Genomic DNA, 17974 nt, shown 5'->3' with positions numbered 1-17974 from the left:
ACCATATGGTCCATCTCCTGATGAAAGACACATGTCCCAGTTACCCACAAAAATGTTCCCCAATGGCATTAGCCTTCAAGGACACAACAATTAGGAACTCATTGAAACAACAAACTCCAATAATTTTTTCAACATGCATATAATGGTAATAAATACAGAACAATTACAGATATAGGAAACTTCTTGTGGAGAACATACAAAAATACATAAGGTTCTGTCTGTTACTCTGTCACCAAAACATGACCAACATCCTCTCTGTCAGATGAAGAAGGTGGCAGCACAGTCAAGTCAGTTGAGAAGCTCCCCCCATTTTAAATGAGGTCAGGCTTTGTTAGAGTGCTATGAATACATTTCTACTGTGGCAATATAATTTACCTAAGTATTGCAATATTCTATACAAATGGGTAGTCAAAACTCTATAATGTATTTATACCATACTTATGTATTTGCTCTACCTATTAAAGGGGGCAGAGCCTGCAAACCTTCTCTCCTCCAGTCATTATCCTTCTTGGCTCTAGTGGCGTTGCACAAACACACTGAGAAAGCCTCTTCCCCAAACAATAAGTGGAGTGACCAGAGACTGATGCTCAAAGGTAACAAAGGCAGGATTCACACCAGGGCTGTCCCCTCACTGACTCTCAGGCTCCACAGCTCAGGACAGATCAAAACTTGCGAAGTCAAACACTTTGTTATCACAGTCTTATTTACACAGGCTAGCACAAGCTCCAAGGAATCACCCTTTTTGATATGCCTTTTCTACTTTCTGCATTCCATTTCCAAACCCTTCCCAGTCCTGGTGGTTCAGACTGAGCCACCAGATTCACACTGTCAGCCCAAAATGCTCATCAGCATTTGCGTCAGCTCTGTATCAACACTGCCATGGTTATATTATTATTATTATTACAACTTACACTTCCCAGCAGCTTATCATAACTGAGTTCCAAAGCAAGCCTGGGATCAGAGCATCCACCCAAACAGACTGCTCTGTCTCATGGCCTGTTCCCCAGCTGATGCTGGAGTCAGCTGGGCATTTACACTAACAGCCTGGGTTAAAAGGTGAGCCAAATAGCAAGTTTGGCAAATTAAATCCTAATTAACATGGCCTCTCAGGGGCCCAATTAATCTTGCCTAGATTTCTGTAAACTCAGAAAATGTAACAATTGATAGTTTATTTCCTAGTTCTCATCTATAGCTGTTGGAGCAAGGACAGTTTCTCTCCACTTTAACCAGTGCTGAAACTGGTTTAGGTTCTGCAAGGAAAGAAATTATCTCCCTGTTCCATGGAGCTTAGGATGAACCTCAGCAGCCTCTTGCTGGCACATAATTGCTCAACAGAAGCTGCATTTCTCTGCATCCCCATCCTAGACAGGGCCTCTGTGTCCCTGACTGAAAGAAGGTCAAATAGCCCATATCTCTTCTTAATTTTTAATCGCAGTTTCATGCTGTTATTTCAGCTGCTGGAGGCAGTGTAGCACAAATCCCTCAGGAGTAATTCCTAGATACTCTCTTGTAGGCTGGCCTACTTTCTCTTTCTTTTCGGTTACAAATTGCTTCTCTGAGCCCAGATGTGTGACAGTGCTGGCAAAGCCTGCCTCCACCCAGACAAAAACATGCTACACTGCAGCATGTAAAAAAAATTTAAAAATTTTAAAAATCACCTTTTGATTCTTCTCCAGTTTCTAAAAACAGACAGGACAATCAAGATCTCATTTTGGCTCTATCAGCCCAGCTGAGTACTGGTTTAATTTTAAACAGTTCTGTTGCCTCTGACACAGGACATTGCCATGGTCCCCCTGCAGCATCTCTGTGACACTTTGCTGTGGCAGAGTCCCAGGTCATAGCCATGCCAGGACAACCTGCAGGGACACCTGAGAGAGCAGGACAAAGACCTCGTGTTTTTGTGGGGACTTTGGATGTGGCAAGAGCTGGGACTGACATGACAGACAGTGGACGTGGGACAGTGGAGCTTTCATAACTGGGAAAAGAATTGGGCAATTTCTTGAACTGTCTGGGTCACTCTGGTGGCAATTCTTGAGGCTACTGAAATAATGTATTTGAACCCTACAATAATGTCTCAGCACAGCAACAGCTGTGTAACAGAAATGACTCCTGTAAGATGTCATCTATGGAAGAATGCTTTTATTTTACTGGGAAAGTTTCTAGCAGTATGTGCAACTATTGTTTTGAAAAATGAAAGAAGCTACCTTAAAAAATGACACTGTTCTCAAGTTCATCAGAGAAGTTAAAAGGCAGAAAAGAAGCAGTCAGATCCTTTTTGTTTGCTTGTGCAATGAGGGATTTTGCTGGTTTTATCAGCTAGAACATCCCTCTGTGGTTGACTTTACAGTTTCATAGTAATCTGGAATCTTAGTTTTATCAACCACCTTTTACACGTTTACACAGAAATTTCTTCTTCTGAAAAAAACCGACAACCAAACCCACAAACAAAAAAATACACCAACCAATTTAAACCAATGTTATTTGCTAAAAAAATACAAACTATACTTCAATTTCACAGCCTGATCACTGTAAATCCTCCAAGAAGAAAGACAATTGTGCACTGTCCACAATCTACCATAAATGAAGCAGAAATTTCCCCAAGCAGCAAGGAGAAATGATACAAAGTAGAGTAAGAAATTTTAAAAAATCAAGAAAGAAAGAACTTTATAAAGTCAATTTGTGAACTGGAGAACAAAGGTTTCCTTGTCAAGCAAGTGTCAAGAAAGCCAGCGAATGCTGTGTGCCCTGCCCTCATAGAGCTACTTTTATTACAGATATTTTGGTATCTGTGCATCAGTCAGGACTTGCTCACCACCCTCTGACCGAGCAGTTGCATTTCTTTCACAGGAACACAAAGCAAGGCGAGTGCTGTCATAATATTTCTTTGCTTTTGTTGCTAAGAATGCTGTACTCAGGACACACCACAAATTGAAGTGGACAGATTTCAGTACATCAAACAAAAGGCAAAAGGCACTAAACCACAAAGCCATACTTACCTGAAGGACTAAATCAATAGGGATGTGACTTCCTCAATAAAAGACATCAACTTTTAGCTTTCAGTCATTTCACAGCTTCTACCTAAAGACTATGCCACAGCCTAAATTGGTTTATCCAAGGATGGGAGGAATATTTTGCCATAGCAACTGACAATTTCAGAAAAAACACCCCCAAAACTGTGCTCTGTCAGAAAATCAGCAGATTAAAAGGTTGAAGATAATGACTCAGAAAGAAAATTCAGGTTGAGACAGAAAATGTCTGTTAAGTAGTTCTGCCAAAGAGAGGGGTGGCAGGCATCAAAATGGTAAAGCTCTGAATGCTACACAAAACTCCACCTGGGCCATAGAAAAGAAATACTCAAAAAAAAAAAAATAGATAACAATAAGTGTACAAAATTACTTTGCTATGGATGTTTGGAAGGATGCCCCAGTTGGAGCTTCATCTGTGCTGCCATGTCACAGCTGTGACGTCTGAACCAGGCAGTCACACTTCCCCGTCTCAAACCACCCAGCCAAATTAAGCCCTAAGAAACAGTAAATTTTAACTGAGACACAACCCTGTGGAGAAGCAAACAGTCTCTGGCCCCTCACTGATTTATGCTTCTATTACAGGAGAACAGTGGTTCACCTGCAAGAGTAGGTGCTTAAAATTTAAACCAGCTAACCGGTAGAATTTGTGCAAAAACACAGTCACAAATTCAGCCTAGATGCTGGACTCAACACTTTGCACTGAGACACTCCATGCTGAGGGCTGTGGCTTCTCTGCCAGGCCACCCCCCAGCCCTGCTGGCCCCAGTGGGATTGCATTTGGGGTGTTGTGCCAAGAACTGCATGGCAAAAGATTTCTCCAGCCTACAGGCTCGAAGATCTCAGAGTATTTTGTTGACCCACTCAGATGAGAAAGTCAAAAACTCAGATTTCTCTCTAAAGAAAACTCAAAACACATTTTGAGAAAGATAAGAATTATTTTTGACCAGGCTAGAGTGTGTTATTTCTTTTGAGTTATTTTATGTATGTGTATTTTATGTATGTGGTATTTTATACCACAACTCAGCAAAAATGAGTCAGGAGCGAAGTAATTTCCCCTTTAAAAATGTCAATGTGTGATGTTCCACCAAATCAAAAATGCAAGCTGGTTTAAAAAAGAAAATAATCTTCAACCTCTTTTATGGCTGTGTTTGGAGGAGTTGGCATTTATTTTGTTGAAAGGTGCCTGCCTTGCCCCAAGTGCAGAACTGCTCATTCTCAGTACAGTGGTTCTTCAGGGCAACGTTTCAGAATCAGCTTGAGCAGCCAGAGAGGCAGGTTATTTTTATGCAGGTGTTTTGACCAAGGACAGTTATTTTTGCATGTATGCACAAACCTAAAAAATAAAATTCCGACTATCACCAGGTGAAAGCAGGCAATTTCCATGTAAATGAATTCCAAATGGGGGCACACCGTGCTCTTCATTGCTCTTGGTAATTGCTCACTGGGGGTTTCTCAGCAGTTGTAGTTAATATTGCTTTTTGATGCTTGAAAAAAAATAGGAAAAATGAATTGCTGAGAGTATTGCCTGTAGAGGTTACAATAAACTTCTCACTGATGCAGACAGTGCACACTACCTGTGTAAAATCCTGCCTAGGAACAGGCACTTTTTTCTCTCTATAACTGCATGGCTGTACTTTACCAAGCTTTTCTCCCACCTTATCCCTCCATCAAGGATTCAGACAACGACCTTGGGAACAACCCCAGATGTAGATCTAACACCTGCCAGGGTCTAAGAAGTGTTTATACCAATTTCATCAGGGGCTGGCATCAATCCTGAGGCTGGGCCTCCCAAAAGGCCATCTCTGGAGATGCTGAACATATTTATTTCTCAGGGAATGCAGCAGAAGCTGAGGGGAAGGAGAACCTGGCAGATTTAGGAGCGCTAGGTCTAACACAGACTTCTGGATGTAACAGGTCCCATGGTGGCAGCAGGACACAGGAGACCCCAGCAGCTTGGCAAGGGCAGCAACTTGCAAACATGCACTGTGTGATGCCAGGGGGGCAGAAACACCCCATGTCCCAGGCACAGGGAGAGGACTCTTCACACTGAACATCTGCAGGGCTGAAAACACAATGGGAGCCAGCGGTGACTGAGAGTGTGTGGGTGGTGGAGAAAACTGGAGGATGATAAGAAACAGGGGAAAAAAGCTTCAGTTTGATGTATTTAATGCTGCTTGTCCTTACCACACTGACCGATTTCTTCTCTTGGCCATTGGTTGAAAAGGTATTTCCACCTTAACCACTTGTGTACTTTTTTAAAGATAGGAGTGTCTCCACTACTGCTGCCACAGAAGATGGAAGGAAAGATGTATTTGACATTAAGATAAGCAACATCTGTGTTTGATGTTAGGAAAAACACTCAAGAAAAACCTTCTAACAAATGAGGTCAGTTATTCTCTCCAATGGTGGAGTCATTGCTTCTAAACACAGAATATATGAGATTAAAATTCAAAATATTCTGGTTACAGGCTCTCCTGCTACTTTCTTCCACAGCCTAGTGAAAAACCCATTTGCATCTCAGTGTCTTCATAGTGCAGAAGGTCCCCTCTGCTCTGACACAGGTGTCTGCAGATATCCTCAAGCAGCTAGTGGGAAAAAAAAAAAACCTTTTTTCAGAAGCTGGTGAGGGACTCCTAATTGCTACTGAAAATATTTTCAAAGCAGCAGAGCAGCCAGCAGTCCCAGCTCCATCCCAGAGGCAAACACAATTTATTTGTCATGTTTCAACAATTTTTCTGCTGTTCATACAGTGTAATTAATCACTTGGCAGGCAGGGGAACACACGGAGGACTGAAAAGACAGCTCATTCTTTGATATGCAGTGATTGTCCTGTACTTTGGGAAGAGACAGATTCATTCTTATTTACAGATGGGAACAGAAAAAAAAAAGGTACGTGGCAAGTCAATACAGCAAGAGTTAATAAGAAATAAACAGCTTTGTTTGAAACAAGGACTGCCATTATTGTTCCTTACAATATGCTCTTCCACTGGGTTTGCACATATGGCTTTTGGCCATTGATTCCAGATGAAAAGGCAACAACTCACATGTAAAAACAGCCTGTCCCTTCACAAGGAACACTCAGAAGTGCCCTGCTAGCTGATGGTGAGAGGCTCTGTCACTCAACCCCCTCTTCTGTCACCTACTGGGGTGGTCTAGAGTCAGGCTCCCTTCAAATCTGAGCAGCCAAAATACACCAGGTGAAGAGCTAACACAGGAGCTCCTGCTCTGGTTCCCATTTCCCTAAACTTAGGTGCTCAGACAGAAGAGCACGCAGACCCACACACTGCTTCTCGGGGCCTGCAATGCAAATCTTGGCCGGAGAGCCGCAGATGCAGGCAGCCCAGCTCCCCGCGAGCCCCGTGGCCAGTGCTCCCGGCTGGCTGGGTGCCCGGCGAGGCCCGGAGCCAGCCATTTGGAAATTCGAGACACAGGCACTCGCCTTTGTTTGAGCCGGCTCAATCTGGGCCTGGCTTTTCACACACGAACTTCAGCTGTGGACTTTGTGTTGGTTACCATCTCCAAAAGGCTATCCAAGGGCTCTGAAGTGCTACTAGATGCCCGTCACAAAGCAAACTGGACTAGGGAGACTTTTGTCTCGCTTCAAACCGAAGCCAAAACAAGAGTTGAGGCCATGGCAGCAATCACTGGGAAAGGAATTTGGGATTGACAAAATGGCTTCTGGCAAATTCTGAGTATTTCTATTACCTCTCTAAAGGCTGTGAGAGACAGAAATTATACTAATGTACAGCACTTGACTGAAGCAGTGCCTCAAATGGAGCACAATTCAGACTTTAACCAAATCAACAGACTCAACTCACAGACAGAAAAGGTTTATTTCTAGGTCCCAAAGCTGAAGGGCTCTAGAACTGCTATCTCCTAACTGCAATCCCATCCTCCTAAGTTTCTTTGGACCAGCTGTCTCTGGTCCAAAGAGAAAACACACTCTGCAGCCAGAATCAATGCTGATGGAAGTCAGTGGGACATCCTGCAGCAACCCACAAAAGTTACACTCCTTATGTTCTGTGTATCACACCTTAACAGCCTTGAGCTCAAAGGCTCTGTTTGCCTGTGGTATCACTCACACAGCCTCTCAATACAGGCCATTAAGAACCTTCCATGGAATGGCCCTTACATTTTGAATTGCCTACACAATAGGATTTTTTTTCTGCCTTTTTTTTTTTTTTTGACAAAGTCTTCAGCCATTAAAAGCTTGTTGGCTTTTACTCTTTGTTAACACCAAAGAAAACCAAAAAAGAAAATCAGACAATTTTAAAAAATGTCAAATGAAATGCTCCACGCTCCTGGTATCAAGGGGTTTTATATATAAAAAAAATTAATTTAAAGGGATTTTTATATGAAAATCCCTTTAAATTAATTGCACTCAGTTGATTTTAATTAAAGGCTGGAGGCTTGGCAGTTTCTTCCCCATTTGACTCAACATATGCAAACAGCTGGACCAGTTCAGCACTTCACAGTGGCTCCTGCCACTTCATCCCACCTCTTGGAATCACCTTTACCTCTTCTGTTTGCTGCCTCTGGGCTTCAGAAAGATACGATCCAGGGAGGGGGCTCTTGGGAGGGGAAGCAAAAGTGAAAGAAAGGACGGAAAACTTCCTTTCAAGTCCTCAGTGCAGAGACAGCATAACAATGAACCAGCTCAGTACCTGCCTTTGTGCAAGCACAGCCCCTTGGGTGGAATAAAAAAGCTGCATTCCCTTTTGAAGTATCTATTTGTACCATCACAGCAGTCGTGTCCTCCTGCTGCCTGGAGATTTGAGTGCACATGAGAATTAGAGAGACATGCAAAGGGCGTCTGGGCTGAAAATCAGATTAGACAGGCAACTACCATTTGTGCCAATGGGAGCTGCCCACATACTTGATTACAGCACCCGGAATTTACACCCATTAAGCTCTGGGAGATGCAAGGACAGCTTATACGTTTGCCGTATGTTTTATTTTGGGAACGGGGAACAAACGCCATGAATGGTGATAGCCTCAAACCCTCAGTTCTCCTCAGCTTCATCAGTGAGAAAATTCCAGCTTCCTGCCATAGCAGAGGATCCTTAAGGCACGAGCAGAGGCTGTTCACGCCTTTTCCCTGTCTTTAGCTGACATCTAGCGAACAGTTTCCAAACTGCACCTGGAGGACCTGGCGATGGGAGATGGAACGAGCCCCTCTGGAGAGCAGCGGTGCAGAAGAGCCGTGGGAGAAGCGTGGGATGTACAACAGTGCGCACCATTCCCTGTTCTCTCCCACCACGACAGCTCACCTGGCCTGGGCAGGTGTGGAAGGACCTGGTTCTGCTCCCAGGCTGCACAAATCCCACACTTGGTCTATTAAAGTTGACAAACACTGCTGCAGCACCCCACTGCAGTGGTGCCACCCCCTGCAGGGACCATCCAGGGGGCTGGTGGACATCAGGAGTGACCAGCAAGGCTTCCAGCACAGCAGGGCCAGATCAGCTCTTTCTGAACAGGGAGGGTCGCCCTCTGCCCCCTCCCTCTCCCAGAGGCACAAATCCAGCACTCAAATGGGAAACTCAGCAGCTGTTACCAGGATTAGCAACTGCAATTCCAACCCTCAGGCTCTCCCAGAGGACGGATGGCAGAAGAGGTGCAGTTTGCAGAGTTTTGCAGTTTGTCTTCAAGAGCTCCCCCCAGCACATCTCTGCATGACAGCAGATGTGAAATCTCTAAGGAATACAGACCCAGACCCAATGTCACCTGCATTCAAAGAGTGTCAGAACCAGTCTGCATAGCAACAGGGGAACATCGACTGTGTGCAGAGCCTGTTCACATTTTATAGCCTCTATCAGCTACTGCAAACCAAGGAGTTTGGTTTATGGCGTCTATTAAGGTAACCAAGCAACAGCATGGTGGGTATCTGTGTCATCAGTTACAAAAACCAGGGGTTTAGAAACAAGCAGAGTGGCGATGGGCACTGAGGTGCAGGAAATGTCTCTGTATTTTTTGTACGGCCAGTGAAACCGTTCTGTGTAACTGCAGCTCACCAGCACACTTATCACATCCTTCCTCAGTACGTGAGAATTGTCCTCACACTTCACTACCTGTGAAGGTAACATGCTTTTCCTGTTGATTTCTGCATCATTTGCAGTCTGTAACACCAGTGACACACAATCCTTCTCTGAAAGCACGATGCTAACTGCACCTTTAATCTTTACGTGGGTGGAGGTGATTAAAACCAAAGTAAAGCGAAGAAAGGGGGACAAAGAGATGCTAAAAGGAAAACTTAGCAGCACTCTACTTCTTAGGCTGCACAGACACTGACAAATTAAGGATACAAATGAGGACCTTTAATGGTTTAAAATATGCTACACCCACCAGCCAAAATAATAGCAAAGGTTTCCAGTGGTGTATTGTTTCTGCTTCCCAACAGCTGTTGAGGCCCTGTTTATTATCTGCAGAAGGTCCCTAAGGACTTGTTCACCTACAAAGTTTGACTGATTTAATTAGATACAAATCAGTGTTTTCCACTTGTGAGGTGCCAGCGAGCTTGTACAGGGATCTCCCTTCACAGCCAGGTGAATGCTCAGGCTTGTAAGAGGAACATTACCTAAATGCTAAATACTTTCCCACCAATTAACCCGTATTAAATGCAGTTAAACAGTATGGCTGGCTTGCTAACAACCATGAACCTAGGAAGGAAGAGTCAATAGGCCAAGTAAAACAACAACATTTACAATGATCCAACTACACATCACTCCAGAGGCTTCCTCAGCCCACTAACAGGAGACCGAATAGTGCTTCTCTTACCTGGTAATAGTAATCAACATATTGTGGCTGGTAGTGCTGGGGCTCAGAGTTTTCAGGAGACAGGACATCTTTTAGTAACTCTTCACAGCCTGGCAAAGAGAAACAAGAGGAAATGGTCAGGCCAAAAGCTTATCTTCCATTACATGGACAATGGAGGAAGAAACACTGGTTTGTAGCCAATCTGCATGCACAAAACTGGAAGGCAGCTTTGGGATTTATTTCAATAGGTGTAACACGACTCTGCCTTCAGAGTTCTGCCCAACACACATTCAACATGTGGAACTTGAAAAGTTCAATTATCTCAGCATGGCTACACTAGCCTGCAATGAAACTGAAAGCTGAGCATTGCTTGGCTTGGTAAACTACCCGTGGGGTACAAACCCACCTCTAACCAAACCCAGGCTCTGGAGTCAAACATTGGATTTGCAGGCTTGGCATGAGCTACCAACTGCTGCACATCAGTGTCAGCTGGAGCTGCTTCTAATTTTCTCTGGTCAAAATGACAAAGGGGCAATGCCTCAGTGTCACAAATCCACCTTCAAAAAAAGCTCTGTCACAGAGTGTTTCACAAGCAAATATCTATGCACTGTAACCAGAGATTTGAAGCTTGTGTGTTTGCTTTTGTTAACAACCACATTAAGAGCTGGAAAAATCAATGTCTGTGTTTCCCTCGGTCCTTCTCTCATCTGAAAACCTGAGACAAATATAGAAACACTGAAATCACCAGATGCCTCGTTCCCCATTAATTACCAGTGACTCCACTTGGCAGGGAGAGCTGCAGAAGGCAGTAATGACAGGCCAGGTTATTTTAGAGCACCCAGCTCACACGCAGCCTTGGGCCCAGACTGTGTGAACCTTCTCAGCATGTGTTGTGCACTATACTACTTGGAAGCTGCAATTGCCCAGCAGTTATTCCTCCCTTCCATCCCAGCACTAATGCAATATATTTGGCTGTGACACTACACATGGATACCACTCCCAAAGCAGCGAGCCAGAGGAAACAGGGCGATGGAAGGAAGTGTGAACTGAACACGTTTATACCATTAGCTGACCTTTTCTCCTGGTTTTACATGAAGGAATAACATCGGTAGGGATGAAGACATGTGGTGGTTATTGAGAGGAGTCCCCTTGCAAAGGAAAGGAGTACTTTAGAAACCAGAAAAAATGACCAGATGGAGAAGCCTAATAGAGGGATCGCAGGGCTGTCCCTGTCTGCCACACACAGGCACATGTCGAGGTAGCACCTGCTGAATGGAGACATCATTAAGGCTTCAGAAATGTCACATGGACAAAGGCAGCAAGACTTTTTTCTTCCTTTTTCAGCTTCTGCAGCAAAGTGAGAGTCTCAGGTGTTACTGAGCAGATAAATGAGAATAAATGAAGTTGTTAAATACCCACTTTGCTGGAGAAGTACATGGGCAAGAATGTGTGGTAGGGTCACTTCCCAAAGAGGAGTTTATCTGGGATTAACAATCAAAAACATAATCTACTGGCTGACAGGGGAAAGATGTTAAACTTGTTTGCCTGGAGAGAGCATCTTTCTACATAACTTGCCCTACCTGTCACATTTCCCACCCAGTCATAATCCTTTTCTTTCTCTTCAAGTGCTCTGTACTTGCCTAAGGTTATTTGCTAGTCCTCTCACAGAGGAAAATTCAATTTATTGTTTCTACCTTTTGACATTAACAACTAAAGCTTATTGCTCATCAAACTGCCTTGTGCCAGCACCAACAGTGAGACTCATCACACTATGAATGAACTGCTTTGCTAAAAGGTCTGCATGACATGGAGCAACTACTCCTTAAAGTGAGTTACCTCCAGAAAAAAAGGAAAATAAAGACCAAGTGCTACACATTAATGGATGCAGATTAGTGTAATGAACAGAGTATGTTTACAGTGTTCTAAAATTTCTCAACAATAGTTTACACCATAATTCCAAGCTTTACTTTCCTAATACAGTTGTGCTAACCACAATTCTCTCCCAATTTTCTTTTTTTTAGTGGGGAAAAGTCACAAAAGTTGTGGGTCTTCAAATAAGGATTTAACTGCCCAAAACAAGGGTGTGAGAAATGTTTCTAGCTTGCCTCGTTTCAAAAGGCCAGCCAGTCTGGTCTGTTAGAGCTAGAGTCACAAACAGCTCCCAGATCTCCAGGGTCTGAAATGTAGTCTTCTGTGCCCCCTCTTTGCTTTTAATTTCTCATCTAAGATTCCTCCTGATCACATTCTTTCATTTCACTTGTCCATTAGGGAGAACCACTTCATGATAGCTCTTGATTTATTCAGTAAAAACACTGGGGAGAAAAGCATTGCCTCCTTTGCATCCAACTGACCTCACCACTTCACCAGAGCCACCTGACCCAGGCTTTTACGCCTGATCCAGAACCTGGCCAAGCACCAAACCCACTTCCAGAACATCAGCAGCCATTTGATGCAAGGTGATCACCAAACTGCATAGCTTAAAATGGCAAACAAAGCCAAATCTTGCTTTTAGTGTAGTCACAGGCCAAGTTTCCATCGGTGCTGGCAGATTCAGGGCATAAGTTCATCTGAGCCATTCTCCTGCTGCCAAGGGGAGTTTTTAGTGGGGAGATGTCTGGGTGTGCAGCAGGCAGTATCCCCTGTGCACTGCTCTGCATGCAAGCTGGCATGACAGCCTGGCTCTCTTCATCCTCCTGGGAAGATCTGCATGTCATTAAGATCTGCATGTCATACTCCATTAGAAAGGGAAGAAGAGAAGGAAATGCTGAGAGACCATTTTCCTCTGAGATTACTAAACCACATCATCACTACCTTGCAGACATGTGAACCTGTTCCAACATCCAGCAAATCAATGAAAAAATGGCCACTGGCTTTAAAAATCTCAAGACTCTGCCACTTTTTTTTATCCCTGTTAAGAACTGAGTTTTAAGAACAAGTTCTCCGTTCTCCTCTTCTCTGTGAGGACACAAATTGGAATCTCTTCACTCTGGAGGACTGATGCTGGTCTTTTCCTTGGTCCTTCCTTCATCCCTTTTCACCAGGAAGCAAGTCAGGTGATGAATCAGCTTTCTTATTCAGTCTTTTTCTACACCAGTGCCAATACAATCTCACCTTCTGCTCCCCTCATCTAAATATCTAATTTGAATTTTTCAGGTACTCCAGGAGTGTTACACAATGGTGTAACATAAAGAGAGAACATTGGAGTGTCTCAAATGCTGCACCATGTGTGCTCTTATTACCTAGGACATGTTCTTATTGGAACACATCCTGACTTGCAGCCTGGGAAGTGCAGTGAGCTAAATTAGTGTGTCACACTCCAGACAGAAAACAACAACAAATCAAGGTTTACTCTGGCAAATCTCAACATGGAAATAGGAAGGTACTGGACAAAGATCTGTTCTTTGTTAGCAGAACCACTCCTGAGCAGAACCCCATGTGCTGAGATCTGCAGAACTGCCATGGTGGATATTTCAAGCTGTGCAGCAGTGTGCACCCAAGGCTAGAATCTGTCCAAAAATAACCCATTGCAATGAAGCAAAGGAATAATTCCTGGCTACTTTAAGGGCCTCTTGCACTAGAGATGTCCTATTATTGCTATAAATTCATTTTCCCAGAAAAAGTAGAACTGAAAGCCACTTACATGGCTGATTAGAGACATTTCATTTGGATGTCTACCTGTATCATAAGATATTAATGTGCTCAATGTTCTCTCTCCTTTGCTGCAGTTGGGAAAATTTCATCTACATTTCTGGGCAGCACTTGGCAAGAAGACCTAGCTGCACTGCAATAACAGTGAGGAAGCAGAGAGAGGAAAGAGTAAGCCAGGAATAGCTTCAGGTCCTTGTGCACCCATGCTGCAGCCCCACTGAAGGGTGCCCTTTGTGGAGAAACACTGTGAAAGGCTGTGCTCAGTGTAATTCACTGTGACACACACTGGCAGCAAGCTTGTGTCTGGAGAAAGGACTGAACAATCAGATCACAAAATGAGAGTAGCCAGAAGCTGCTGAATTTTCTTTCCTGGCTAAAAGCACCTGATGAGCCAGCACAGAAGCAGCTTCTCTGTCCACTCAAGAGGCTCTTTGAAACGTGGATGTGTACGAGTTCTAGTTTAACAAAGCACTGAGTCACTCTCTAGCCTGGTCTGTCAAAATTATCTGAGTTAAAAATATTTATCCTAATACTACAAATGCTAAAGCAAACACAATTCATTTGGCCAGAACAGGCTCATCTTCAGTCCTAAGCAAAGAGGATGAAAGTCTTTTACAAGTCTCTGAGGGGGAAGACAACAACCTTTAACTTTTTCAGTTCACTCAGGTGCTAGACATGATATCCCTTATGAGATAATTTTATGAGTTTACAATCAGTTCTATTTAAAAATGGTTTTTCCACCCTAACAAACATTCAATTTGCAAACAAAGATTCTGGCCACAAACTCAATTTTCACAAAGCTGTTTCTCCAAGAAGGAGATTTAACCCGTAACACATCAGACAATTTTCACAGGCAATTAGGCAATTTTAATACGATAGGAAATCAAATCTGGATATCTAATTGAACGTCCTTGGTTTCTGGCATTTTTCCTAACAGCAAGAGCTTTTTACTTTATCTGCCCTTGGATCTTTAGTGGTGTATTAGACTCATTTATGGTTTCAGGGTGTATTTAGTGAAATTTAGTGAAGTCTTAGAAAACTTACAAGTACTTTCAGGAGTAGCCAATTTCAGTTCATTGAGCATCTAAAAGTAATTAATTCCAGGAGAGCTCAGCTCTTCACACTCACTGACAGTCCTTGTCCCTGGAGCCATCCCAAGCACCACCCCTGTCAGTAAGTTATTCTTACCAGAACAGATAGATCCATCAGATCATTTCCAGTCACAGCCTCACTGAAGCTTGAGATCTACAGCTACGAACCTAAATGGGTTCATGTAGACTTTGGGGTTTTCTGATGTGCTTTACTGAAATTCCCATGCTGGTGCAGCTGTCCTGGTCCTAGATATTACAGGCAAATAAACTCCCTTTTACATGACTGCAACATACCCATCTCTTAGTCCTGGATCTTCAGGTCACAGCTGGTAAAACTCTTTTCTCAGCTATGGGACTGCAAATTAGATTTTATAATTAACTGGAGGAGATGGCCAAAACTTGGCACTGGTTTTGTGAGAAATACGTGTGCTTGGAGCATCTGAATGAAACTATAAAAGCTATTAAGAAAAAAATACTCTCCAGTGAAACAGACGGCCAGAAATACTCTGCTTTAGAACAATTTGTTTTGAAAAAACACCATCAAATTCCATACTGTATTATATTCATATTATTTCACAGTCCAAATAACCTGTCATAGTCTGAGCTAGCAGAACAGCCAACACCCCTTTTGGAACATTTCTTTGAAACACTGGGTAAATTTATATTCTTGGAATTTTCATTAAAAAGTGCTAGGAACTCACAGAGAAACATATCTACTTTTTAACTTTTAGGTGCTTATATATTAGCTTGCTCCTAGAAGCTTTGCAACCAACTGCAGTAATTAGATGCCTTAGGATCTAGGGAAGCACAGAAACAGATTTTTGAAGGCACAGAATGGTCTGGGTTACTATTTTGAAGATTCAAAGGTTGCTACTGCTGCAGGTGGGGAAGTGTATAAATTCACAGCTGTGCTTCTTCCACACTGTTAATGATATGAAGGAGCCCCTACAACTCTCCATTTTCAAATTCCATAACCAAACACAACTAAAATGTCCTTAAAACTTCTACAACATGAGGGAAAGACTCCCTTGATGCAGGAGAACAACAGGCTGTATGATTTAATCAAAAAACAGTGATTCTGCTAAAGCACACAGATTCATAAATGCAGAAATGCTCTGTGCTGACGTGGCTCAGTCTCTCACGTTATAAAAGCCATGACCCTCCAAACACTACACAGCAGTCAGCACTGTTTTCATGGTTAAAATACGCTATAAAGTCAGAATACACCTGTCTTTGTATTTTAATTCTGTATTATTCTGTGTTCATACAGTACCCTCTTATCACTGTGAGCTGTAACACCGAGGGCAGTAGGGGGAGCTCCCCCTTTATTTGTCAGGGTTTGGGTACTTTCAAGCAGACTATCAAAGTAAAGAGACTATTGGAAAGACAATAGAAATCTTAAAATATAAGGAACAGGTCAGACTCAATTAGAGCCTGGTCCTGCAAACATATCTGACTGTGGAACCCACCAGCCTGCAGAGCACAGGGAATTAACAGCTCCACTCAAGCTTTTAAGTATTACAAGTGGCAGAAAATATTTACTGGATCAGTACAATATAAATTCAGAACAGCAAAAACATTCATTGGCTCTGCTGAGCAAACAGTAATGGTTCCCATGCTGACCCTGCTGAAATTAATGGGAATTCAGCCTTTGAGTGATATTCTGGCTGCTCTCAGTGTCTCTAAGCAGTGCCACAAAGCACTTGGGTAAGAGGCTACAGGTGTTATTTCATGGCAATTGCTCTACAGGCAGACAGTTATTAAAACCCTGCAGGCAGCAGATAGAGAGAGCAGCTTGAGCACAAGTAAAACCTTCATACTCTGGCATTCCAATGAAATTGCTGCAAAGCTTTCAATTTGATGGCAAGCCTATCCCTGGCTCTGGCAAAGCCTAATTGTATAGGGAAAGCAGCCTGGACAGCAGGGACTCAGCACAGATGCTGAGGCAAATTCCTTTAATCCACAAAAGATCAGCAAAAGAAGCAAAGCTTTCCATAAACAGCAAGCACCATACCTGTCCAGTATTCCACCCCAGAGACAAAGTGGGAAGGAGCTCCTCCAACACTTTCTGCCCTCTAGCATACTTACCTCCACTTGAACACATCTTCTCCACCGCTCCCCAAGGTCCTGTACTGTCAGTGAGATTGCTCATCCTTACCCACACCTCCTGCCACTCAGCAGCTGAAGGAAATTAACTGTTTTCCACCTGACAGTCCCAGCAGCTGCTGCAGAGCTACATGACCCATATGTCATGAGGTTTATGCAGCTCCAGGAGGAAACAAGGCTTGGTGGCCTTTTGTGGAGGAACACAACACTTTTCATGTATACATGCAAGAGTAAACAATGCACTGGTTTACAGAGAAGAGAGGCCAAGCTGCAGATTTTAGATCCAGGGGTAAGAGTTTCTCTATCAACCAATTACAGAGCATTAAACACTTAGGTGTTTGGGATTTTTTCAAGTTCCAGTATTTAGCTTTTCACAGAAATCCAACCCTGGATATGAAATGCTCAAACCAACATCATCAGAGGTCAACTCTGATTTGAATCTGTTGCTCTTAGATGTCTCATGATTTAAATAAATTCAAGGCACTGATCCACCAAAAAACCTTGACATTATATCACCTCTGTGCAGCAAACAATTTCATCGCCATACTATAAAGGCAAGCATTTTTAAGACAAATTAATTTGAAATCTCATAAATAAGAAATATAGTAAGGCATTAGGATTGTAAAGCTTGAATTTAAACATTTGGCTTCCATTGCTAAGAATAGCATAACTTCATACTCTATTACTGAAAACCCCAGTGGATTTATAGTAGCATCTCATTTTGCTCTATTAATCTGAGTGCCCCAAGCAATTGTAATAGGCTGAGATGTCAAAGAATCATATTTATAATCTGTTGCTGCCAAGACAAATTGCTTTTGTTTGATAATAAGCCTGCTACTCCCCTTGGGATGTGGCTGCACTAAAACAACATGGTGGAGGCTTTCCATTCTGAAAGGCAGACATGCCCTTTCTGAACTTTAACATAACCAATTTAATTTTTAAGGAAAATATGGCAGGTAGCCAAAGATGAATAAAATTTCCATGCTATGAGGCGAGCAATAGAAACAGTTTTTCTAAAGAGAAGCTGTGAAAACATGCAGCACAGCGTCTTATCAGAAATAGATACAGCTGCTGCTGCTTGGATGATAAACACTTAGCACTGAGTCTGTGTAAGTGTTGAAATGCTAATGATGTGCTAAGGGAGCTCTAGGTGATGCTGCAGAACTGGATGATTTCTCTACATCTGTTCACAGATACATCCTAACAACCATCACACAAATGATTTGGACCCTACATGCTCCACAGCTGGGCTTTAAGCTGCTCATAAACTTGGAGTGCAAGGTACACCAATTTGTCCTGGTCATATCTCTTTGCAGGATTAAACCTTAGGATATGAACACGAGAATTAGC

General features: G+C 43.0%; 1 protein-coding gene across 2 annotated transcripts in view; it reads right to left on the bottom strand.

Annotated features, from left to right (window-relative positions):
• The window catches only part of RAB11FIP4 (RAB11 family interacting protein 4), a 112522-nt gene that overhangs the window by 56500 nt on the left and 38048 nt on the right, over positions 1 to 17974 (bottom strand). For both annotated transcript variants that reach the window (XM_041409293.1, XM_041409294.1), the window contains exon 3: positions 9801 to 9889. In XM_041409293.1, coding sequence (XP_041265227.1) covers positions 9801 to 9889 — 89 coding nt within the window. The remainder of the gene's footprint in view (positions 1 to 9800; positions 9890 to 17974) is intronic.

Source organism: Onychostruthus taczanowskii, unplaced genomic scaffold, assembly GCF_017590055.1.
Source record: "Onychostruthus taczanowskii isolate IOZ18803 unplaced genomic scaffold, ASM1759005v1 scaffold30, whole genome shotgun sequence".
In the NCBI taxonomy this organism is placed as follows: Eukaryota; Metazoa; Chordata; class Aves; order Passeriformes; family Passeridae; genus Onychostruthus; species Onychostruthus taczanowskii.
The sequence above is the reverse complement of the archived record's forward strand: the minus strand, read 5'-3'. Positions and strand labels throughout refer to the sequence as shown.